At 36.4% G+C, this 26,988-nt stretch overlaps 1 protein-coding gene and 1 long non-coding RNA gene across 16 annotated transcripts in view; one reads left to right on the top strand and one right to left on the bottom strand.

Annotated features, from left to right (window-relative positions):
- The window catches only part of RFX3 (regulatory factor X3), a 307,605-nt gene that overhangs the window by 85,665 nt on the left and 194,952 nt on the right, over positions 1 to 26,988 (bottom strand). For all 15 annotated transcript variants that reach the window (XM_082470961.1, XM_082470970.1, XM_082470974.1 and 12 more), the window contains one exon: positions 16,051 to 16,309. In XM_082470961.1, the coding sequence (XP_082327087.1) occupies positions 16,051 to 16,309 (259 nt within the window). The remainder of the gene's footprint in view (positions 1 to 16,050; positions 16,310 to 26,988) is intronic.
- The window catches only part of LOC309665036, a 143,505-nt gene that overhangs the window by 31,665 nt on the left and 84,852 nt on the right, over positions 1 to 26,988 (top strand). The window lies entirely within an intron of this gene.

Raw genomic sequence — 26,988 nt, forward strand, 5'->3', positions numbered from 1 at the left:
TAAACTAATTAAGCTTTAGACTATGAGTATACCTTAGCTTTTTTTTGAAAAATCAATTCTCTGAACTAAGGTACAGTGCCCAGTTGTATCTCTTAGTGAATAATCATCCTAGGACTGAATCGCCAACAGTGCACATTTCTTCTCCACGATTATCTAATGCTAGGATACATGGTGATTGGCAGTTTAGACTGGTTCATGATGATCCTGAACTATTGCCTCGTAATCGGATAAGAAGCTATGGCAACTCCTCTGAGATCAAATGGTGGGATGTTCCATTTGAGATGAGATGTTCAGCATGGAAAGACAGGCTTACAGAGCATTAAGTGCCATTACTGGAGTGGGTGAGACAACTCCCTATGTGAAAGAGCAGGTAAGAAACTGATAACCATTCTAGCCACAATGAGCACATGAATTCTTAGAAAAATCAGTCTTTTCTGGAAGATTAAAAAAAGATCGTTAGCAATATACTAGGGATGAATTAAAACCCTCCAGGTTCGCCAAATAAAACAGGATTCCCATGAGAATGGGAATCTACTCTGAGGGTGGTTATCAGTCAAAGACAGAAACCCTTGGTCCAGTGCTACTGCAGAAACACTTTCAGAAACTGGAGAAGAGGATTCTGCACTGTGTTTAGACACGCCACTGAAATATTAGAGGACTGGCAGGCTTCTGGGGCAGAAAAGTGATAGAGATCAATGAAAAGTCTTCCAGCCATAGGAATTATAAGTGTGAGACCACCAGCCTCAGATGCTACCCCAACAGAATGCCTGACAAAGTCTGAAGAGTCAGAGCTCAGGTAATGTGGAGAGCTTCCTACATGCATAGGCCAGGTTTCTTTCTGACCGCACATTAGCAGAAAGATGAAAGACCTCTTTGCAGTGTATCCCATGACAAGGCGCTACAGAGCATAATTTGAAAAATCAGACCTGGTTTGAGCACTTGCTGAGAGTAGTTCACAGTGAAGACTATTCAGGAAAACAGACTTTCGTCAGAGAGTGCAGGGACACCCATGAGTTTTGCTGTGAGTGAAGCTTAATTTGGGCGAAGAAAGAGAGGAAGGTAATACTAGTTGCTATGAGAAAACGATGTCTGAGCTTGTCACCAGTTAGGAACTGCAGAATTAAAGTAAATACAGGTATGACTCAGCTCCCCCAACCAAACACTGAATTCTCAAAAGACAGAATCCCAGGGAATGGTGTAAGTGGTTTCCCTCATTTGGGCAAAAGTGGTTTCCCTCCATACTAAGAATGGAGTGCTAGTTAAAGACTATGACAACTATTTTTTCTTCTGAAATACAGAGTGCCATGGTCACAAATGTGATAAAAATATGACCACATGGCAACAGGAAGACCTTAGTTCTTGTGCGGTAGATTCAAGGAAAAAAATACCTGGGCTCTGTAAGGCAGAAGAAACCCCTATTTGTTTGGAATATAGAAAGTATGCATGTCTGTTGCAGACTGCACCAGTGAAGAAATTCTTCCATGATTTCTCAGGAATTAGGAACAGAAATCAGTAGGAACAGGGAGAAGCTGTACTTCACATCCAGGAGGAAAAAAAATAAAGCTCAGTGGAGCTCCTACAAAGATACAGCAAACCCTCTAAGAAGGACCTGAAGGGGACAGGGCACCTATTACCTGATGGGGGATACTTATACAGTATGATAAACATGTGGCCTAAAACACAGGCTGCAAACTCTTTTCCAGTCACTCAAATGCTAATGCTGCCTTGTTGGAATCCAGGGACAGGTGGAGAGTCTCTAAGCACCCAAGGTCACTTGAGGCTTGTAAGATATCCACCCAAGAATCAGTGTCCTGAAAAGGACAACAGAGAAAAGTCACACCTAAGCCCTTAGGAAAAGAGGTTGGGAGAGCAGAGAAGAGGGGTCAAATGATGTCTGGATGTACAGTAAATATTCTGTTTATATTCTCCTTTCCCAAGCTCAAAGAAGAGATCAATATTGTACTTTTACTAAGGCAGCAAATACTTTTTTCATTATTTATTTATTTAAACATCTTCATTGGAGTATAATTGCTTTGCAATGTTGTGTTAGTTTCTGCTGCATATCAAAGTGAATCAGCTGTACGTATACATATACCCCCATATCCCCTCCCTCTTGTGCCTCCCTCCCACCCTCCCTATCCCACCCCTCTAGGTGGTCGCAAAGCACCGAGCTGATCTCACTGTGCTATGCAGCTGCTTCCCACTAGCTATCTATTTTACATTTGGTAGTGTATATATGTCAGTGCTACTCTCTCACTTCATCCCAGCTTACCCTTCCCCCTTCCTGTGTCCTCAAGTCCATTCTCTATGTCTGCGTCTTTATTCCTGTCCTGCCCCTAGGTTCATCAGAACCATTTTTTTTTTTAAGATTCCATATATATGTGTTAGCATACGGTATTTGTTTTTCTCCTGACTTACTTCACTTTGTATGACAGACTCTAGGTCCATCCACCTCACTACAAATAACTCAATTTCGTTTCTTTTTATGGCTGACTAATATTCCATTGTATATATGCGCCACATCTTCTTTATCCATTCATCTGTCGATGGACACTTAGGTTGCTTCCACGTTCTGGCTATTGTAAATAGTGCTGCAATGAACATTGTGGTACATGTCTCTTTTTGAATTATGGTTTTCTCAGGGTATATGCCCAGTAGGGGGATTGCTGGGTCGTATGGTAGTTCTATTTTTAGTTTTTTGAGGAACCTCCATACTGTTCTCCATAGTGGCTGTATCAATTTACATTCCCACTAACAGTGCAAGAGGGTTCCCTTTTCTGCACACCCTCTTCAGCATTTATTGTTTGTAGATTTTTTGATGATGGCCATTCTGACTGGTGTGAGGTGATACCTCATTGTGGTTTTGATTTGCATTTCTCTAATGATTAGTGATGTTGAGCATCCTTTCATGTGTTTGTTGGCAATCTGTACGTCTTCTTTGGAGAAATGTCTATTTAGGTCTTCCACCCATTTGTGGATTGGGTTGTTTGTTGATACTGAGCTGCATGAGCTGCTTGTATATTTTGGACATTAACCCTTTGTCAGTTGCTTCGTTTAGAAATATTTTCTCCCATTCTGAGGGTTGTCTTTTCATCTTGTTTATTGTTCCTTAAGGCAGCAAATACTTTTTAAGAGAACAATGTAAAAAAAAAAAAAGCATTTCCCCATTATTTACAATTCCCCATCGTTATTTATTATTGGTATTTATAGCTCCCCATTGCCTTTTAAGGAAGGAGAATCCTTATCACAGGATGGCCCCTTGTTTTGCAGAGTTAGTATCAGGTTTAAGTGCTCTGCTGAAGGGCTGAGAGATTTGAGGAGACGGGGATCTGGGCACACTGGCGGTGAATGCTCATTGGTAGAATGAATGGACAGACTTGGGGGGACAGGTGGTGCAGAGAGGCTTTGAGGGCCTGTGCTCTGGAGAGTGTGATGCTAAACCTCAGCTCTTTCCTCTACAACATTTTCAGTAAAATTGATGCCACTCACAGATACTTCAGGTACAAGTAATCAAGACTGGCTGGAGCACAGGGTTCATTTAGGGGCAGTTGATGATGTCAAAAAGGTAAACCTCAGTTTCAAATGCAGGGAAATGTGGAGAGGTTCGGAGCCTTTTTAAAATTGTTGATATTAATTTTATTATCACCATTATTTACTTCTAACAGAAAGAGTTATTTATTTTTAAGTAACCTTGGAACCAATTGTTTTAGAGCTAACCTTATTTCAAACGTCAGGATACATCACTGTTGGGGAATGCCAATCACCCTCATCAAAAAGGAATAGGAAGACTGATCTCAAAGTGAGAGGTGCTGAGTCTTTTGCATGAGTTGCATGGGGCAAAAAAGAGGATTCCCTGTACATGTGATTTATGTACACATTATGCACATCTATTCAATGGCCCAAATAGAATATGATATATGTGGACAATTAGGACTTTGTCTTAATGTGAACATCAGCCAGTCATTCAATTATGTGCCAATAAGACAGAAGGAAAAAGAACAATTATATCATCTTATTCATTGTCTTTATAGGTCAAGGCATATTCTCTTGACTCTGAAATGGCTTTTTAATCTTTTTTAAAGACTGAAGGTCAAGATTGATATATTCAACTACCACTATAATTAAAATTGGTCTCATGGTAGAAATTATTTCCTTTCTAGAACTGTTTAAGAAAGTGATCTAAAAATAGAAGTAGGGCTTCCCTGGTGGCGCAGTGGTTGAGAATCTGCCTGCCAATGCAGGGGACACGGGTTCGAGCCCTGGTCTGGGAAGATCCCACATGCCGCAGAGCAACTGGGCCCGTGAGCCACGATTGCTGAGCCTGCGCATCTGGGGCCTGTGCTCCACAACAAGAGAGGCCGCGACGGTGAGAGGCCTGCGCACCGCGATGAAGAGTGGCCCCCGCTTGTCACAACTAGAGAAAGCCCTCGCACAGAAACGAAGACCCAACACAGCCAAAAAAAAAAAAAAAAAAAAAAAAAATAGAAGTAATACTATAATGCTTTATGATTTATAAAGCCTTTTTACATTAATTCTCATTTGATCTTCACAACTTTGTGAAATAGCAAAGGCAAGCAATATTATCTCCTTTTCACAGATCAGAAAATTGAGGCTCTCTGGGATTGAGGGACTTTCTTGAGATTACATAGGTATTAACTATGAGACGGGAATCCAAGGTTTATCACTCTGAGTTCAACAGTATTTCCATTTTATACAAATATAACAAGAATATAAATCAAGAGGAAATATCACTGTTTTTAATGAAACTATCTTCTGAGGAGTGGCTTGTAAAATTAAAATTTGCTAAATGATTTACAGTTAACAAGGTTTACTTTCTAATAGGAAAGGGTTTACATATGAGTAATAAGCATTACTTGAAAATGATTTCAAAGTGATCAAGTTACAAAGGAACAAAAACTTTTGAATGCATAGTTAAATTTTACTCATCATAAAAACAGTTATATAATGATTGAATTTTCTTGTTAATACAGGTTGTTCTGTTAACCTCACCAGTTAACACTTTCTTAGAGAAACAGCATTTTTGTTTCCTTGTGAAAGAATAGTAAATTCTTTAGAGAAACCCAATGAAGAGAATACACTTAAGACTGGAAATTTCCTTTGGGGTAATTTTTCTCCTGAACTGTAAGACTTGACATTTTGTTTGCATTTGAGATCAAGTAAGACAGAAACAATTTCTACTTGGTGGCTTGTTCAGAAAAAGTATCTGTGGGGCTTCCCTGGTGGCGCAGTGGTTGGGAATCTGCCTGCCAATGCAGGGGACACGGGTTCGAGCCCTGGTCTGGGAAGATCCCACATACCGCGGAGCAACTGGGCCCGTGAGCCACAATTACTGAGCCTGCGCGTCTGGAGCCTGTGCTCCGCAACAAGAGAGTCCGCGATAGTGAGAGGCCCGCGCACCGCGATGAAGAGTGGCCCCCGCTTGCCACAACTGGAGAAAGCCCTCGCGCAGAAACGAAGACCCAACACAGCCATAAATAAATAAATAAATAAATAAAATTAAAAAAAAAAAGAAAAAGTATCTATGATTGCTGACATGAGCATGTGACCACCGCCCTTATACCTGTTAGAAATGACCACCTTCTGGTGTGTATAAGTGTGTGTTGGGTGGCAGGGGACTTCTACAGCAAGCACTTCAACCAGGAACACAAAGGAGACAAACCCTTTCACTTTACATGTAGTCTATATAATCACAACCCAGGTTTTTATCCAAGAGTGGTCCTAGACGCTTGTTAGAATTATCTGGGCACTTGTTAGCAATGCAAAACAACAACAACAACAACTAAAAACCAAAAACAAGAATGGACACGGCATTCTGGTGGCTCATATCTGTATTGCTAATGGTTTGATCTCTTCTTCAATTTGTCCAAAGCAGCGCTTTTCAGAAAGTAAGGTGTAACCCATTAGTAGGTTATGATATCAATTATCCTGACCAGCATTTTTTAAAAATTAAAGAAATCAAATAGAGTAGAAAATACTCAAATGTCCTGGCACACAGTACAGATAAGTATTGTTTCCTGGAACTTTGGTTTCAGTCCTCTGTCTATGAATGTATATAATAGTCATGTGTGTATATATAGATGCATACTCATGAATGTATGCATGTATGTATGTGTATGAGTACTGGGCCAAAAAGTAAAGGTATTTCTCATTGTAGATTGTGGCCCCCACACTTTGAATGCCCTGCACGAAGGAGTTAAATCAGTTCCCTTCTAGTAATTGGATCCCTTCTAAGGATCTACAGGTGTCTCTTGGGCCCACGTGTCCCTGCAATGCAGATAGAAACAGCTCACTGAGGCTAAAGCTGTGAATATGACACCGCTCTCTAAGTTGTATATTCAAGTGATACAGAAATCAACATATGAATATATTACTCCACAGCAATATTAAAAAGAAGCTTAACTCAGAGATTCAGGACAGGTTGTTCTTTTAACTCTTAAAAAAATTAAAAATGCCCAGAAAACACACCTAGCCAGCTTTGCTTTTCATCTCCTCTTGAATAAAAGCTAAGAGAAAATCTTAATCTTATACACTAAGCATTTAAAGCAAAGAAACCTTACTTAGGTCTTGTAAATGCTTAACTACATGAAATATTTTTTACTCACTGATAATTTTATGACATCTAGAGAAAAAAATTTTAATCATTATGCTTTCAGCCTGAAGTTTTGTCAATTTTATACCACCTAAAGCTAATTTGAAATATTGATAAGAAATAACATATAGAGAAGATACTTGCATGAACTGAATGTGTTTGGAGAACATTTGGTTTAACTAGGTGAACTGAAACCAAGACTGTTGTATTGGGCTTCCACTGATTATTCTGTAAAGCCGACATCCCTCCACCCTCACCAGGACTTTGTGAAACTGGCATTACTGATGTGTGACAGTAAAACTAATTTTGAGATACCAACTGTATAAGCACTCAGGGCTACAATTACCCTTCAGGAATCTGCTGGGTTAGGATTAAGTGATAGGATTTAAGGCCAAGTTGATATTTTCAAATTTAAGATTTCAAATCTGCCTTTTGCAGATTATTCTGAGTACTAAGAACATTTTCACTTTGTATTTAGTTCATATAATCACTAAAACAGAGGTTTTCTCAAAGTGTAATTCTGGATCAGCATTACCAGAGTCATCAGGTGCTTACAAGAAATGCACATCTTGGGTCCTTCTCCACACTGAATCAAAAGCCTTGGGGGTGGGGTCCAGCCATGCATTTAATCAATGCTCCACACATAATGTACACTCAAGTTTGAGAACACTGCACTAAAACATAATCAAATTTATCTTCTTTGCCAGGGTCAGACTGCAATTAATACTTCAGGGAGAATAAGTAGGGAGGTAACAGGCATTCCTAAAATGGCCCTTGCTAACTCTGTTTAAAGGGTGGTTTTAAAGTTTAAGTATTATTTGGATTTTTGCCCCTTTTCATTCTCTTGCTATCCAATCCTACCCAGCATTTAGACAATTTTGCAATTTATATTAGTAACATAATCAGAAGATAAGCACAATTTTCGTGAATCTAAAATTAATCAATTTACAACATATTAACACATTTGTGATTTAAAAAATAATGTGATGAGAAAGAAAATGAAACTAACCACTTAAAAGAAGTTTGGGGGCTATTTGTGGATTTCTATTTTTGCCTTGGAGGATTAGGTACCTTTCAGTGATGAAATTAGCTCCATTACTCATATTGTAAACCTTTATATTCACAGAAGCACAGTGGCTGGTCAATAGTGATTGCTCAATAAATGTTTGAGAGAGTGAGTGATTAAGGAGAATAATCCAGACTCTAAGTACATGAGTATACCAAACATTCACCTTCACTCCAAAATACTGAATAAGAATGGCTCTAGAAATCTTTACTAAATTTAATGCGCGTTTTCATTCTCTAAACTTTCAACAGTCTAATAAAGAAGGACTTTTTCTGAAACCTAGAATCAAGGTTTAACTTGAATCATGATACCTCATAGACAATCTTTATACTGGGCACATAAAGAAAGGATTGTTTCAGTTACATGCATTTGGGTAGCATGACCAAATAGATACACTTTATAATCATTAAAAGCTTGCCTAAGATTTTCAAAAATAATAAATCACTTTTTTTGACTAGAAACTATATTCACATGCCTCCCACCTTTTTTTCCTTCATTTCTTCTTCTAGAGATATCTTTGTACTTACACAAGCATATAGAAATGTATATTTCTATTTAAATGCGCATGCGCGCACACACACACACACACACACACACACACACACACACACACACACATTACTCCTTGCTTTTTCATTTAACAATATATTTGGAGATCTTTCCACATCTATCTCTCTCTCTATCTACACATATGTAAACACATACACACACTGCCTTACTCTTTTTAATGGTCATATAAAATTCCACTGAATGGACAAATGCGCTAAAATGTATTTAACTATTTCTCTGCTGATAGACAATTAGGCTTCTTCCAATCTTTTTCTAATACAAATAACTCTACAGTGAATATAGTTGTTTATGCAGCATTTCACATATGTAAGAGTATCATCAGTGGATTAAATTCCTAGAAGTACTCTCTGAGTCAGTGGTTATGTGTATTTTCAATCTTAATAAAACTTTCCTTATTGCTCTCCAATCCTGTACCAATTTAGATTACTATGAACAATGAGACTGCCTGTTTCTTTACACCTTTGCCAAGGTTTACTAACTTTTTAACTTTGCCTGTGTGAGAGATGAAAAATGGTATCTCTTTGTAGTTTATTTTTCATTTCCTTTTCAGTGAACTGCTTCTTCAAATGCCTTCCTCATTTTGGTCTCTTTTTTTTTCTGAAGGATTTCTATGAGTGGTCTATATATTAAACGAATTCATGCTTTGAATATAACATTTCAAAACTTTATGCGAGGTTGTTGTTTCACTGTTGCCTTTTGTTGCTGTGGTTTCTGTCATATGGAATGTTTTTACTTTTATGTAGTTGATCACATCAATGTATTTTTTTGTAGGATCTGAATTTTACAACAGGTTTCCCCACTACAACAGAATAATAATTAAAAAATTTTTCCATCCAAGTGAAATTAATTTTTATATAAGGAGTAACGTATGGAACCAATCTAATTTTCTTTTAAAAATAGTTATCCAGTTGTCCCAAGCATCATTTATCAATAATTCATCATTTCTCTATTGACAGGCAATGCCACATTTGTCATGTTATATTCTTATATGCATTTGGCCTATTTATGGTCTTTAGTCTATTACTGGCCTACACTGGTCTATTCATGTGCCTAGACAATTCTGTTTTAATTATTAATTTTATATATGTTTGAATAACTGGTAGGGTTGTTTGTGTCCCACACCACGCATCATTATTTTTCTTTTTATACAACTTTCTTCACTATTTTGCATGTTTATTTATGTAAACAGCCTTTCTTATAAAAGAAAAAAATCTATTGGTATCTTGATTAGGATCATATCAAAATTTTTAAGTTAATTTAGGGAGATTCAAAATGTTTGACACTGAAACTTCTCTTTCAATTATTCACGCTTCTTTTTGTGTCCCTTAGGAACTTTAAAAAGCTTTATTCAGCAGCTGGATCTTGCACATATATTGTTAGCTTACTGCCTGGTATATTTTGAGTTTATTATAAATGAGATCTTTGCTTATATTATTTTCTAGCTACTGTCATTTGTATTTAGAAAATGTATTGATTTCTTTGTATATTAATTTTGTACTAAGTCACTTTACTAAATTCTCTTATTATTTGTTACAGTTTTTCATTTGATTCTCTATGATTTTTATCAGGTACACAATCATATCATCTGCGAATTCTGACCTCTTTACCTCCTTCCTAATTTTATATTTCCTTCTCTTGTCTAACTGCATGTTTCCTATAATTTTGAAAGCACAATTAAAAATCACATCCTCCTTTCTCACAAGGCAGATGGGAAAAGTTACTAAAACTTATAGGGGGTAAATTTAAAATAAATGAGTTAAATTATTTTAACATTCTACAGATAGATTACAAAATCCCTAGCCCATGAAACTTTGGGGCTATAAACAGTTATAATTTTTTAAAATCTAGATTTTAAGAGAAACCAAATAATTCCACAGCCAATAAATACAACTGTAGTTATGCATACTGAGAAAGTGGTAACCAAATCACATGCTTTTGGAGGATGAACTCATAAACATGGGAACATGGAGAAACTCCCTTTCATTTGAGAATTGATAATTGGTCATAGGCATCATTTTGAATTTTCCCTCATTAAAATAAAAATAAAAGACATGGGCCAGTGGAACAGGCAGTATTAAAATTTTATGGGTCTAATACTGACTCATATGTAACTCACAGATGACAGTATATTTTAATTTGCCACCAATACATTTCATATTTTATCTGGGTCACCTAGTCTCCATAAATGAAACATTAGTGATTTTTTTCCTTCAAAATCTACAGTAGTTTCAAACTAGTAAATTAACTTGCAATTTGATTTATAAATATAAGGATCAAGTTAAAGTTATACAACAGGTCACCTGGAACATAGTTTACTTCCATATTTATAAGTAGAATTTACAAACATCATTAAACCTTCCTAATCTAGATTTTGGATGAAATAGAATCTAGCCGTTTCTGGCATGTTGCAACACACCTGTGGTTCTGAAATGCTGTTTCAGTATGAAATAGCTAAAAATTAAAATAACTCATTGTATTTTGCTTTAGAAGGGAATCCATCAGCTATACTCAGGAGGAGCCGAAGGCCCCTGTCATTCTGTTTGTCTTAACCTTCTAGTTTATCAAGATTTCTAGGAGTAGAATGTCTTACAGCCTTAACCATAAAATTACTGCCTCTAGATCTTATCAGCTTCAAGGCTGGAGCAGTGTGAAACTGACCGACAGCTGAATGGAATATAGATGAAGCAATGGAGACTACGAGTCATTCAAAGTCCCATTTTACTAAGTGCTTTGAAAATGAGGTCCCAGAACCTTCAGTCAATTTAGGATTTAGTGCAGAAAGCAGAAGATTCGTGGTACTCTCTCTGAGGAGTTTTATCTGAGAGCTCAGGTTGGCCTAGGGAAAATGGGACACAGGAAAACAGAAAATACTAAGATCATAATGGACATACATACTTCTGCCAAAATAAGTGGAGAAGTAGTTTTGCTTGACTTTCATTTTTAAATCATTCAGGCTAACTGTAAAACTAAGAAAATTATTTAAAATAGAAATTTATTATTTCTGTAATATGTAATATATAAAATAACTGTGATTTATGTGTAACATCACATTTCTAACAAAAAGTTTCTTCCAAGCATATCTTTATATATGACAATTAGAGAGAAATTTTCATCTCATGTGACTATGTTGCTTTTCTGTCTCTATATAGCCATAACAAGTAATCCAACATTATTTTAACATTTTTTACCCTTTGGTAAGAAGAATGGGCAGTTCAGCTCCTTCTAATATAGCCATTTCCCCATAAATATAAAGAAGCCCTTCAAGTATTGATATTAAAAAATTTCTGACACACACCGTTAGGTGGAAAAAAAAGCAAGATTCAGTATTTTTGTTACTATTCGTAAAAAAAAAAAAAATGCTAAAGGGAGGGAAAGAGAGACATTCTGCTTGTACATTCAGAGAATATCTCCAGAGTGATACTCAAAGAACTTGATAACTTTGATTGCCTCTATGGAGAACTGAGGAACAGGAGTGAGAGGGACACTGCATTATGCACTTTCTTTTATCTTTTGAATTGTGCAACTTAAGAATGTATAACTAATTCACATAAATAAATTCATAAAAACTTTACATGCAAACCCAAGGATAAAGAAATAAAAGCATCTACAATTCTTGAATGAATTCTTAACTTTCTATAAATTATATAAGATAGGCCAAACTTTTACTTATATAGCAGTAGATGGACATTCAAATTTTCCTCCAAACAACTGAAAGAAATTACAGTATTTTTCATTAATCAAAAAAGGTAGAGATATGAACAATATTAGCTTCAACACATTTTCCTTGTGCCCTTTGGTGGGATCTAATTTTAGCAAGAGCCATTTAACATATATAATTACTAAATGTATATACAGAAAAGTAGAAAATTAGCTTTCATATCACAGTCTCAAAAATGATTAATGTAATCTAATTTAGTTAGTTTTCTTATCAAGAAGAAAAAACAACTCCATAAATAACCATCTCATTAAAAGAATTCAAATGTTATTTTATGGAGGAATGAATAAATTAGGCTTCTTACAGCAAATTGCTTATTATTATATAGTCTGGTATAAGATAAACTATGTTGTGATAAATACAAAAATATCACTAACTACAATCACAAACTTTTGATTCTCAAATGCAAAATGTGTTCCTGTTCCAAAATTCTAAAATTCTAAAAAAAATATGGTTATATAAAAAATAATGATGAAAAATAAATTAGAGTTCAAAATGAGTAAAGACACATAAGGAAACACTATGGAGATGTATTTATTTAGAAGGAAGATCAACGCATAATGAGTTCAGATATGACTGTAGTCAACTCTTCTACCTTAATGTCCATGTTCTCCTGAAATGTCAATAATAAATAGATCCCTACCATTAATTTAATGAAATGTAAAATGTTTACTCAACTAGTAACTTAGCTGAAGTCATACCCAGTGATGTTCCAATAAAAAATGTTACATAATCTTTTTAAAAATTCTTATTTAATACTATCAGCAGGAAATGCCTTTTAAGTGTGTGTAAGTTTATACTTATATTTAAATAAGTAAAAATATATACATACATACATATTTAATAATTTATACACATGGACTCCATTGACCAAATAAAAGAGCACAGTAAAAGGAGAAAAAGTATTTTGACCAAATCTGAATATTGGTAGTTTGTACCATAATATATTCATCAAATAAAATTTAATATGTTACCATAATAATCTTTTGAAAAATTCTGAAATTTCTATGTACCTTGAAAACTGAAACATTTTACAATGCATAGCAAAAATGAAATACTAAACCATGTTTATGTAAAATATTTTTTCACTTAAGGTTATAAAACTAAAGTAAATCATATGCTCAAATAAAAATTCTCCATTAATGTAAAGATCCTTCTATTATAAGAAAGATGGTTTTATATTCACTATTAGACTAGGTAACAAAATATTTCAAGTGCTGATCATTTATTTTTCTTAGTAGTGGCTTCAATTTCAAATCATCTCTTTTTACTGATTTATCCTGAGAAGTTGGTTTGCACATTGGAGTAAACCTCTTTGTGGCAGAAAGTGATTCCTAATAAATTTAAGTGAAAGTATTTCTATATAGACAGATGTAAGAGACAAATGTAAGAGACAGCTAAGGCAATTATTCTGGGAACCAGAGCAGGAAACCTTGGTAACCAGGAACCACATAAAGGTATTAGGTTTGTGCTGTTCCCAAGCCCTCAAATTTAACTAGTTTCACATCAACTGAATTAACTGACTATACATTCCACCTATTCCAGGCTCTTAAGGAACAGCCCAACTGGCTACTACTGTCAGGAATTCTGGCAATAGTAGAGGCTGCTCCTACCCAGTTAGCTGCATCAGGCATGCTATGGGTGATAGGTTGAATACTAAAGAACAGTCAGAAAAACTGAATTTATATGGCACAGTCTGGCTCAATGTTTGGAAAGAAATGGCTTGCATCTCGACTAACAGGTTCTTAAAGACTGTGCTCATAGACAGTCTTTGTATGGTTCTACAGTGAATGAAAAAGGTACATGAAAATAAGCAAATCTCCTTTAATGACACGGCACCTACCAAAAAATCTAGAGTTTTAGGAGTCTAAACAACTACAATACATAGCACAAATTTTCTAGCATTTGGCAAGAGGAGGATGGGAGGAAATCTTAAATAGGTGTCATAGCACTTAAACTTTGTTAACTTTACGACAGGAACAGATGTGAAATTGTGTACAGAATCACCACCTCACTGCGAATGAAGCAGATGAAGATCTTCAGCACGACTGAGAGGGGATCTAAATCAAACATAAACTGTGGTAATAAATGTAAGGTAATAATTACTAGCAGATGTATATTTAGATAATATGTATCTATCATATGTCACTATCATGTGCTTTGATGAGGACACCTTATGATTTTTCCATGCAAAAGTTCTCTCTTTATTTAACTTTTAAACTCCTTTTGCTAAAAAGGAAATTTTCTTGTAAAAATGAAAACAAAAAACCATCCTTAACAGAACCTTAAATATTAATGCCTTTTTAAAAGTGTAAATTAATATGTGCAACTGACACTAGGAATTGATTTTTTAAAAATAGTTTTCCCACTATTCTCAGCTGTTATAAGTCAGTTATTTTGTGTTAATTTACCAATTAATATAATAAAAATTACACCAAATTTGTGTAATGGATAACTTAAGGAGTCATGCCATTTTTCACACACTATACAGAAAAACAAACAAAAAAATCAAGCTATAAAATTCATCCTGCTAATGTTTGTACCTATATATACATGACCTGGAATAATCAATTTAGTTAACTTAGTGATAGCACTAGTAAATTTAGTAAACCCATATCTAGCTCATGAGGACGTTTAACAGATAGCTAAAATTCAATGTGAAGGCAAGTAGCAGTGCCTGGGGAAGGTGAAGCAGGAGAGGGCTGGGGATGGAGCGCTGGTAAGCCAGCATGAGAGAGGGTAGATGAAACGAAAGTGGGAAAGGACTCTTCCTCCCCATTTTTTCCAGTTTTCCTAAGGCCTTGGTAAGTGGCAAGTACTTCCCTTTCCACTGAAAATCACTTTCCAGATGGCCTGTATCAGGAGCATTATACAGTACTGGTACCTAATCTACCTCTTTTCCTTTTATGGTAAAGATACAGTTATTTTACACCTAGAACATTTTACAATTCCTTGGTAAATATTATGATTTTGAAGCTGAGAGGAAATTAGGAAATCATTTAGTCTAACTAACACCTTATTTTATTGACAGGGGAACTGAGGTCCAGAGAAGCTTTGATTTAGTTTCTAATCTACATAAATATACTGGTGTGACTAAAAGGTTTAGAAATGCTGTATTTAGTGTTATCAAAAGCAAGAGAGAAATAGGCATTAGAAATGCTTCAAAAATACAAAGAAAAAATGACAAAAAGAGAACTCTCCACTTAGAACGGTTAGTTATCTGTTCTGATGTTACCAGAAAATAGTGAATTAAAAATAAAGGGCTTGAAAAAATGGATTAGGGAAAAGATACTAAATGATGAAAGTATGAACACATGTAGTCATTACAAACAGAAAAAAGTATATACAACATACTTACCAAGTACATATTATATCATGAAGAAAATCCACAAAATGAAAAATGTAAAGCCTCTCATATAATTATTTTCTTCCCAATTTGTTTCTATTTCATTATAAGAACAAACTATATGGTAGGATTATGGAAAAGGGGTACATGCACTTAATTCAAATCCCCAGGCCCCTTTTATATGAAACATCTAGAAAATCAATTCCATTTCTACTTTAGCTAGGTGGTTCTAAATGATTATTCTCCCTATGCTTAGTTGAGGTAAAAATGGAAAGGCCAGGTTACAGAGTTTGAGGATATCAAATTCTGCATAGGTTCTTATTACTATTTCTATTATAGCATTTTAGCACATTAAGATATCTTGGGTCAAAATAAATATATTTATTAAAATATTAAAAACTTGAAAACTCAAATATGTAGTTGTGTTCCTAAGATATTATTTGCTCATACCTATGATAAGAGCCAATATAAATGTTTTTCATTGGAATCACCTAGATCAGTGCTTCCCAAAGTTTCCCTCTGGTAGAATGCAAAATGACTTTACATATGGCATATGGGTAAACATTTTTAATTTTACTATTTAAGTACAGATTTTAACATACATTAAAAAAATTACACACTAAAACTGCTCAACACATTGTTGCCCCAGCCCAGTGTTTTGGATTTTTTCTCTCTAAAGAGAAAAATGTACAATAGAGGCGATCAAGAACCTAAATTAAACAAATAAAAACTCAAATACTTACTGTCGCTGGGGAAGCCCGAGTGGTATGTGTCACTGAGTGACCAGAATTCTCCATTGAATTGCCAATCAGATAGGTTCCTCCAGAGCTGCTGATGAGTTGTCCTCCCGTGACGCCCATCTGAATCCCACCAGTGCCCACCATACTGTGGGATGAGACCACGGTAGTCACCTGTGCAGAACTCCCTTGAGTATCAAAGTAATTCCCTCCAGTGTTTTGGCTGTACATCTGCGTTTCTGTGTAAGGATAAGTTGTTGTTCGGCTTTAGAAGAAGAAGAGAAGAAGAAAGAAATTTATTTATATCATCTTATTTATTTTTTTCTAGTGTGAATATATGTTTAAAACATATCAGCTTAGCCTTTGGAACATGGTGAGTTTTTGTATTTTATATGAAACTTCATTCCCAGAAATAGTTGGGTTTACTTTCCAAACTAAAGGTACATTTCTTTATAAGTACCTTAACACTTTTCTCTACTTTAGAGCTTTTGCTTCTGTTGGTGTCTACCTGCAGTATATAAATAAGCTCAGGTCTCTTCCCTCCAAGAAATCCTGCTGCGTGACTTCTTAAATTTCTTACAAAACTTCCTGCAAATCCCAGTTTTAGGAAAGCTGGGATCCAGAATGACTGGGGGCTGCAAGTCAGCTCCCCACGCTACTTCACACTCCTGGGTGACTTGCAGTAAACCTCCATGACTAAGGTAGCTAGCATGGATCTTTTTCTCGCCACCATAAGGATCTTGAGCAAAGATTTCACTTACCATGGGCCCTAAATCCCTAACTCTTTCTTTTTCTTTACACTCAAGTTTCTCCTTGATGTGATCACTATGCCACCTCATGTCCTCACTTTCCGCTTCCCAACAACTGCAGTCAAGCTTCCGCCCTTAGCCTCTCACTGAAAGTGCTTTTAATAAGGTCACTTGTGACCACATCTAAATACCAAGCTAAAAGGCTGCTGTCAGTCCTCATCTTTCTTGACCTATCTGCAGTATAATATTGTTGACCACGCCATGTTGCCCTTTCCCTCCTTGTTCTGTCCTGATTAAGCAGCTTGTTTGACTGATTTATTTTTAATATTCAATTGACTATAACTTATATTTTAACATAACTTTTATTTTTACTTGCAATTAGTATAAGCTCACAAGAAGTTGCAAAAATAGTAAAGAGGTATAAAATACTTTATTTAAAAACTTAAACATCAAATTAAAATTCCCAGTTTTTTTGGTCATTATCTTCAATACCACATTCCAGAGCTAGGCAGTACTGACAATTCAGTGTAGACATTTGCAGACATTTTCTATGTGCAAGGTCTTTCTGTTTTAACCTCTCTTGTTCATTAGTTTCTATGACATTTTTTTTTCACCTTTTACTTTTTTTAACCACTATGTTTCGAGAGCTTTTGGAGGCTCCATTTTTCTGGCACATTAAATACTGGTAATTTCTGAGGTCTCCATTTTCAGCTCTTATTTTTTTCTCACATTTATTCAGACCATATACCTTTATCATATACTACATGACCATATACACGCTCGTAAGTTGATATCTCCACTTTCTAGTTATACTTCAAGAGTTTTAAATCTAGGTTTCTAAAAGCCACCTGGTTATCTCTGTTAGGGAACCCCATGATATATGGGAAGTCTCAAATGTAAAATTGAACACATGCCTAAAAGGGAATTCTTTCTCTCTCTCGCTCTTTTTCCTATATTCCCCCTCTCAGCAGAGGGCAGCACCACAACCCTCAGCTTTGGAAATTATTGCTGACTTTCTGTGCTCAGATTGACATCAGTCACTAAATCCTACTAATTTTACCTTCTAAATAATTCTCCAATTCTCCTTTCCATTCTTGTACTCACTTGCCTTAACTCATAATGTTCTCCATTATAACTGCCTTCTAATTAGTTTTCCTTCCTCTATTCAGGCTCTCTTCCAATCTATCTTCACTTTGCTGCCAGGGGAATTTTTCTAAAATGCAAATATGAAAATAAAGCTTTTCTTAAAAACCTTTCCATGATTCTCTCTTGCCTTCGGAAGTAATTCACAACCCTTGACCTGCCTTATAAGAACCATCAGAGCCGATGCCTGCATGATCTCTGGACTTGATATCAGTCATGTCCTCAAGTGCTTTCTTCGTTTACACCACACTGATCTTTTTGCTGGTCCCTGTAACGTGCCATCTTCTCTTGCCTCCCTGCTATATCTCATGTTTTCCTGTCTAGAAGGCCTTTACATTTTTCTTCAGCTCTCTTCTTTTGTCTAAATCACCCTTAAACTCTCAGTTCACGCATCACCTTATCTCAGAATTACTTTTCCGCACCCTTTGCCCTCTGTGGCCACTCCTCACAGGCCTGTTATGTTCTGTTCTCTGTACTTTCCTAACACCTTGTGCATACCTGAAATACAGCTCTCTATACACTGTTAATTTCCTCATGTATTCATACTCCCATGAAATTATGTTTTATTCCCATATGTACCCTCAACACTTAACACAGTTGCAGCTACACAGTGGGCACACTAACCAACAAATAGAATATGATTCTGTTTGAAAGTACATTTGACATAATGGTGACTTCCGTAAATTTCTAAAACAAAAATCCTTCTTTTGTTTTGTTAAACCAAACAAATTGGTTAGCACAATTGAGAAATTGTGCTAAACTATTCCAAGATTTTTCTGTATTATTTAAAACAGGTCATTTTAACCCGTTACAAATTAATTTGTAATGTAATTTCTAATGTAAATTTTAGTAAAATAATTAGAGTGCTCCAAAAGTATTCCACACTGGGTAAAGTTACTGCTTTCCAGAAAAAGCCACCACAGATCAACGTACAAATTTTAGTTTGGGGTGGTGACAGAAACAACTCCATAGAGAACGTGTTTTTTATAGATAGAAAAATGCCATTTAAAATACACAGTTCTTCTCATTTTTGTTGTATTTCCCAGCTGGATACCTCATTTATGTATTTCTTTCATTATATATTTATTTAATAAAATAAAACAGCCATGTTGATTTCAAATTTAGGTGAAAAGAAAAGTGAGGTCATTTTAATTTATGTCTGCTAAATATGATAGTGACCCTATTTAGCTGTGCTTAAAGTAACACAATCTGATGTTAGTATTTAAGTATAATCAAGTAAGGTGTACACATAGATATAGGGCAATAAATAAGTACTTTGACAGATGCAGGAAATGGTGCCAGCTTTCCATTCCATAGTCCAAACAAAATGCTTAAGCACGCTCCCCAGTAGTAAGTTGATTTTATAAATAAATCATGTAATAATGGCTATCGATAGCTAATATTTACTGACCATTTACTACACAACAGGCACCATTTTATGTACTTTTCAGGTATTAACTCATTTAATCTTCATTACAACTTTATGAGATGGGTACCGTTATAATTTCTATTTCCACAGACAAGGTGAATACTTGAAGTTTGGATAGGTTAAATAGCTTTATCCAAAGCACACAGCTGGTAAAAAATGGATTTGGAATCTGCACTTAGCCCATGCTCTCAACCATTCTGTCACATAAAAAGAACTTAAGTTTTTACGTATGTCAATGATACGTGTGAATGACTATTGAGGAACAGTCCCAAAAGCCGGTATAGGGAACATATGGACTTTCTGTTGCTATTTGGGAGTTCCTTATACCTTAGTTAACTGTTTACTAACACCCCACTACTCTCCTCTCTTACTCAGAATGGAATCTGCAGAAGATGTACTTGCAATGGTAAAGAAATAGAGATGGAAAAGGTGAGACTATTTTGGAGGATACTTACCACTGCACACTTAGATTTCAGAAGTTCTATGATCATGCAAGTTGCAACTCTATTATAAGAGAAACATTCCAGGGGGTTTAAATCACTGCATCTTTGGGGTATGACTCCTTTATATAATTAGTCCTCAGTGAACAATAGTAATGTAAACAAATGCATCACAGATATATAAAATCTGTATCTATAGCCCTCAAGTCAGCATAAAAATATGGCAGCAAAGAGCTTTGATTTCCGTACTTCCCCCTAGTTGGAGATGACTCGTTAGCTAAAAAATGAGCAAAGAACAGGATAAGAGTGAAAGTCGCTAAAGAGTACGCCTAATCCATAAATTATGCTCATTACTCAATCATAACCCATGGGACTGAGGAGAAGGCTTGCATAAACACACACTGGGGTAAAGACTGGTAATTTCTAGGGGAAAAAAGACACAATTATATTAGGAAATGAAGTGTCACAAATTGTTGCTGAATTTGTCTCTGACACTTATACACTTGCAGTGGGGAAGAGAGGAGACTTTTAAACACTGGATTGGGTAATAGAGGCAGACCATAATATCCTTAATCATTGTTCTTCAAGGGTAAGAAGATAAGCATTAACACATTTGTTGGAGGCCTGTCTGGAGCCAGAGCCAGAGTCAGGCACAGATAATTCCTAAACGTCTTTTCAGTTCTAAATGTTCTAAGCTCCTGAGTAAATACTGGAGAAATTTTGTTTAAAAAAAAAGGCACCACCAACAAAAATAAACACTTCTTTCTTTCTAGGTACTAGAAATAATAACTCTTTAATTCTGATACCTAGGATCAACTTGTCTTTCATACTGCTAAAATGAATACATATGAGATATTGCTTGCACACTATTTCCCCAGAAATTTCCACGACATACGTTTGAGAAAAGTACTCAATTTCTGGCATATCAGATAGAAAGCAGCTAACTATTTCCGCACTGTACACTACTGAAACAGCTAAATTCCCAAGCAATTCTGTGCACACTTGAAAGATGCTTTTGTGTTCCTTTTGTTTGTTCTTTAAATTTTTATTTATTTATTTATTTATTTATTTATTTATTTATTTATTTATTTATTTACGGCTGTGTTGGGTCTTCGTTTCTGTGCGAGGGCTTTCTCTAGTTGTGGCAAGCGGGGGCCACTCTTCATCGCAGTGCGCGGGCCTCTCACTATCGCGGCCTCTCTTGTTGCAGAGCACAGGCTCCAGACGCGCAGGCTCAGTAATTGTGGCTCACAGGCCTAGCTGCTCTGCAGCATGTGGGATCTTCCCAGACCAGGGCTCGAACCGGTGACCCCTGCATTAGCAGGCAGATTCTCAACCACTGCGCCACCAGGGAAGCCCTGATTGTTCTTTATTGATTGCCTCAGACCGTTATGAAAATAATGTGTCACATTATTCTATAGCAGAAGAGAAATCTTTCCATTGTTCTGCATATGTATCCAGTAATGAATGTAAACACATAGATATGTGCATACTTGCTGACAGACGCTTCTTCATAGCTGACTCTATTATCAGGTTCTATGTAAATGTCAGGACTATGATCCATTGAATTCAGTAAATTAGTGCTGTTTGCGTCCCATCATGCCTTAGCATATACCTTGACTAAGCATGACCCTGAATATTCCCTGCTTGCTTATTCACTAGGATGATTATGTATGTCAATTTATTTTAGTTATAACCAATTTTTCTGTTTTCTTTATCTTCAGGTGTCTTATCCACAAGTCCAGATATATAATATCTCTAAATTATGTGTTTTGTATTTTACCTAGGTCTTGAATATCCTCTCACCAATAAGCTAGTCAACTACAAAATCAAGCAATGGTATGAAAATGGCAAATTAAGAAAATAAAATACCTCGCGAATTTCACACCATAAAATTTATTATGAAGATAGAATATAGTAATGTTGATCATTATATCTTACATTGGTACAATGTTTTATTGCTTTCAGGCTACTCTGTACACATTCTTTTAACAAATATTTACTAAGCATCTATTCTGGCACCTGGGAAAAAAGGACCATGACCTCTACTGTCATAAGGGCTGCATAACATAAGGGGCAGGTGGTCAAAAATAAGAAAGGAAATAAGATCATTAGACATTTTCTTAAATTTATGAAAGAGAAAAATAGAATATTAAAGTGTAATAAATGGGAGGGTGCATATTAGATGAACTAGTCAAGGAATGTTACCTCTGAAGAAGAGATATTTAGGTTGAAACTAAAGGATAAAAAGAAGTCAGTCCTATGGAAAACAGGAAGAAAAATATATCAGGAAGATATAGTGTGGCATGTGCAAAAGCCATGACACAGGAAAGATCCTGGTATTTAGGAAGGAATTAGAAGTCTAGAATGGTTGGTTAAAATGAATGAGAAGGACATTAGAAACAAATGAGGTTTAAAAAGTAGATAAAAACTAAACATGTAAGTAGTGCAGACAAATTTTTTAAACTGTGGGTCATGATCCACAATTTAATGGGTCACACTAGCATTAAAAAAAGAAAGAGACTACAGTAGACTAGACAACATCAGAACATATCACACCTAGTAAGGATAAGAATTATCTTGAGAAACTTTGTTTCTGTCATATGCATATACGGTGTGTGTGTGTGCATGTGTATATTTATCTGAGTATAAAAATGTACATCTAATTTTCTCAATGTGGATGGTTGTTTAAAAAGCTTAAAGATATCATTGTGGACTATGGCAAGAAGTTTGGATGTTATTTTAAGCTGGGACAGGAGTTTAAGGAAGCTAAGGTACGGGGAGGTAAGGCAATGTTCCAGCCAGAGAAACAACCTAAAGAAAGGCCTGAGGTCAGAGACGTAACAGGAAACCATGAGAAAAGGGAGTAGCAAACAGGGCACACTGCTACAGATAAGCCATGTAAGATGATTCTGAAACATGTTCATTAGATATAATGAGAGGACATAATCTTATTGTAAGGTGTTTCCATGTAGTGCTAGCAAATATATGTCTGATTGGACTTGACTGAGGATATAAGTAACTAAAGGCAGCCAGAATGAATCAGTTTTAAATATTTTCAAAAAGTTTGAGAGCTAGGAGAATTTGGGAACTGGGAGAACTGTTGTTAGAGATAGCGGCAGCAATGGCCAACAGCGTTTGAGGTGATTGTGGTCGTGTGGTGTCCTTACTGGACAACTTCTGGGGTGTGTTTTTGCCTTTGGTCTGGCTGCTGTCTAACAATGCTTGTACCTGTCTTTTTTCAGCTTGATTCTTCAGACTTCCTAGAAATTCTGAGTCACAAATATCTTTCAATAAATTCTTTGTTTTGCTTAAATAAGCCAGACTTGGTTTCTGCTGCTTGAAACCAAGAACTCTTAAACAGTTTTTCATTGTGAAGTTTTTATGGGAGTCACCAAAGCCCTGCATAGAAGTAGCTAGATTATTTGGAATCTTCAACAAATTGCAGTCTTGTGGTATGTAATATCTGGTTGGCTAACATGCACTACATTTTTGAGTGTTTTTTTTTTTTTGGCTGTGTTGGGTCTTCGTTTCTGTGCAAGGGCTTTCTCCAGTTGCGGCAAGCGGGGACCACTCTTCATTGCGGTGCGTGGGCCTCTCTCTATCACAGCCTCTCTTGTTGCGGAGCACAGACTCCAGACACGCAGGCTCACGGGCCTAGTTGCTCCGCGGCATGTGGGATCTTCCCAGACCAGGGCTCGAACCCGTGTCCCCTGCATTGGCAGGCAGACTCTCAACCACTGCGCCACCAGGGAAGCCCTATATGTAGTATTTTTAATATTATATATGCTGATAATGTGCAGAGTACTGAAATCATAACTTTAAATTATCATTACATAAAGATATCTGGACATTTACACTTTACTGTGCATTTCAATTCTTCATTTGTATATCGTAAAGTAGTGGTTCTCACACTTCAGTGCACATCAGAACACCTGAAGGGTTAGTTAAAACACAGATTGCTAGGCTCCATTCCCCGAATTCCTGATTCAGTACAACAGGGCTAGGGAACCAAAACTGGCATTTCTAACAAGGTTGGCGTTTCTCAGATGAGGTACATGCTGCTGATCTGAGGAACACACTTAGAGAACCACTGTACTAGAGGATAATAAAAATGTGAAGACCAACTTTCACAGGAGTAAGGAAAAAAAGTGCTATTTCGCAACTATTAGTGCTTTTAGTTTATTTGAGTTTTTTAAAAAGTCAAAGTCCACAGTTATAAAAGAAGTTTTATATTCTGTGGCAGTTATCCATGAAAGCCATTACCAAAATTTCTGTTCACTGCTATAATGGTTTTTGAAGCATACCAAAAAGGTGCACATAATAAGTACATATACAGGTCATCTGCCCTGACAACGGAAGCCAGGGAAGTAGATATAGACTTAAATCAACTTTGGCAGGAATGACATCATAAAAGATTTTGATCCAGAGTTACTGCTCTAAATTTACAAATAAGAAAAACTGGGCTGGATCATATGGTAGTTCTATTTTTAATTTTTTGAAGCACTTCCATACTGTTTTTCATAATGCCTGTACTAACTTACATTCCCACCAATCGTGCACAAGAGGTTCTTTTTCTCCACATTCTCTCCAACACTTACTTCTTTTTCAGCCATTTGCAACAACATGGATGAACCTTGAGGGCATTATGCTAAGTGAAGTAAGTCAGATAGAGAAAGACAAGTATTGTATGATATCACTTATATGTGGAATATTAAAAATCAAACTCATTGGTGAAGCAAGTCAGAAAGAGAAAAACAAATATCGTTTATTAACGCATATATGTGGAATCTAGAAAAGTGGTACAGATGAATCTATTTGCAGGGCAGGAACAGAGACGCAGATGTAGAGAATGAACGTGTGGACACGGGGGCGGGGGGTCGTGGGGGGTGGGATGAACTGAGAAATTGGGATTGACATAAATACACTACCATGTGTAATACAGATAGCTAGTGGGAACCTGCTGTATAGTGCAGGGAGCTCAGCTCGGTGCTCTGTGGTGACCTAGAGGGGTAGAATAGGGGTGGGGGGGTGGGAGGGAGGTTCAAGAGGGAGGGGATATATGTATACATACAGCTGATTCACTTCGTTGTACAGCAGAAACTAACACAACATTGTAAAGCAACTATACCCCAATTAAAAAAAAATCAAATTCATTGAAACAGAGAGCAGAATGGTACAGGGGCTGGGAGGTGGGATAAATGGGGAGATATTGGTCAAAGGGTACAAACTATCGGTTATAAGACGAATAAGTTCTGGGGATCTAATGTACAGCTTAGTGACTATAGTTAATAATACTGTATTGTATACTTGAAAAAAAAAGAAAAGAAGAACTGAGCAACCATATATATGCACATAAGCTCAAAAAAATTGTACTAGAAAAAAAAAACTGAAAAAAAAGGTGTGTTAATACTATGTTAGCAGCATCTCAATTCAGTTCCATTCATTTTTCCGTGTATATTTAAAACTACCAAGTAATCTGCTCTTGTGACTCACCTGTCATCAAATGCTATTCTTTATTCAATTCATTCAACAAATACAGATTGAGCACCTATCATATACGACCATTGTAGGTATGAGAGAGAGAATAGGGAGCAAACAAACAAGGTACTGGGCCCACATGACAGTTACATTCTAGTGGGGAAAAGACAGATATTAGATAAGTTAAAAGTAGATAGTGGAGAATGACAGATAGTCGTAAGTGTTGTGGAAGAAATGTCTCTGTTAGAAACAATAAGGAAACTTAGGGCACAGAAAAACTGTTTGGCCAATAATAAGACTGAGGAGGATTCAATAACAAAGGAAGAAAACAGAAGACTATAAAGTCAAAGAAGACAAAGAATCAAGGATAGAGTAGCTGACTAGTTGATTGCTGGAGATTTAGAAAAGTTAATCTAGAAGAATGTCTATTAGATTTAACAAATGGAGGTCATCAATGACTTTGATAAGAGCAACTTCATTGTAATGTGGAGAAAAAAGCCAGCTTGGAAGAGAATGAAGAATATGAGGTCAATCCTAAGAGGATTCACTATAAAGAGGAACAGAGAAACCAGGTACTTGTTAGAGATGGATATGTTGTCAAGTGGGACTTTCAAAAATGGATAAACGCAGCTAAAGCATGTGTGTATGTTGTTGAGGCCAACCCAGGTGCTAACTCCAGGCAAACATGTGGTATGCCCCATACCCAAAGTTAGGCACACTGCTGGACTCAGGCAGTTTGGGACCTCGGAGCATTCCCTGGAGGCAAGTCTATTCGTCTGACTCCTTCTGAGGGCCAGACTAAGATTTGTTGGATTTGTCCCCTCCAAAACCTTCTGGCCATTACAAAGCTCAACCTTTGTGAACCAGCCTTCAACTCTGTATAGCTGGGGGATCTACAAGACTGTAGTCTCTTGTGAAGCACAATACAGTGTTTCCCAACCTTTTCCAAGGCATACTCCCAAACAAAGAGTTCTCACTCTAGCTTCCAAATATTTGTTCACGCAGAGATTTTTATAAGTTTAACTTCTTTTGCAGTTAGTTTTATAAGAGTAACTATGCTAAAAGTGAATATGTTTTTTCAGACAATACAAATAACCCCATTTCCTGCTCTCTCTCATTACACCCTCCCCATCCTGAACCTGAACTGGTTAGTAATTAATGCTTTGAACTATTAATCCTCATTTCACAAATTAGGAAATCTAGGTGCAAATGTGTTATTTGCCTGATGTTATACTGTAGTCAGTAAGAGAAATGATACTTGAACTTGGGCCTCTGAAGTTCATTTAAGAAAACAATACAAGTTGGTTCTAAACCTAAAAAAGCACATATGGATTTCCTTCATTTTCACCTTTTTTTTTTTTTTTTTAATAAATTTATTTATTTATTTTTGGCTGTGTTGGGTCTTCATTTCTGTGCGAGGGCTTTCTACAGTTGCGGCGAGCGGGGGCCACTGCTCATCGCGGTGTGCGGGCCTCTCACTATCGGGGCCTCTCCTGCTGCGGAGCACAGGCTCCAGACGCGCAGGCTCAGTAGTTGTGGCTCATGGGCCCAATTGCTCTGCGGCATGTGGGATCCTCCCAGACCAGGGCTCGAACCCGTGTCCCCTGCACTGGCAGGCAGATTCTCAACCACTGTGCCACCAGGGAAGCCCATTTTCACCTTTTTAAAAAAAAAAAAAAAAAAAAAAAAAAAGGAGGGAGGA

Source organism: Balaenoptera physalus, assembly GCF_965194825.1.
Source record: "Balaenoptera physalus genome assembly, chromosome: 7".
Taxonomy (NCBI): Eukaryota; Metazoa; Chordata; class Mammalia; order Artiodactyla; family Balaenopteridae; genus Balaenoptera; species Balaenoptera physalus.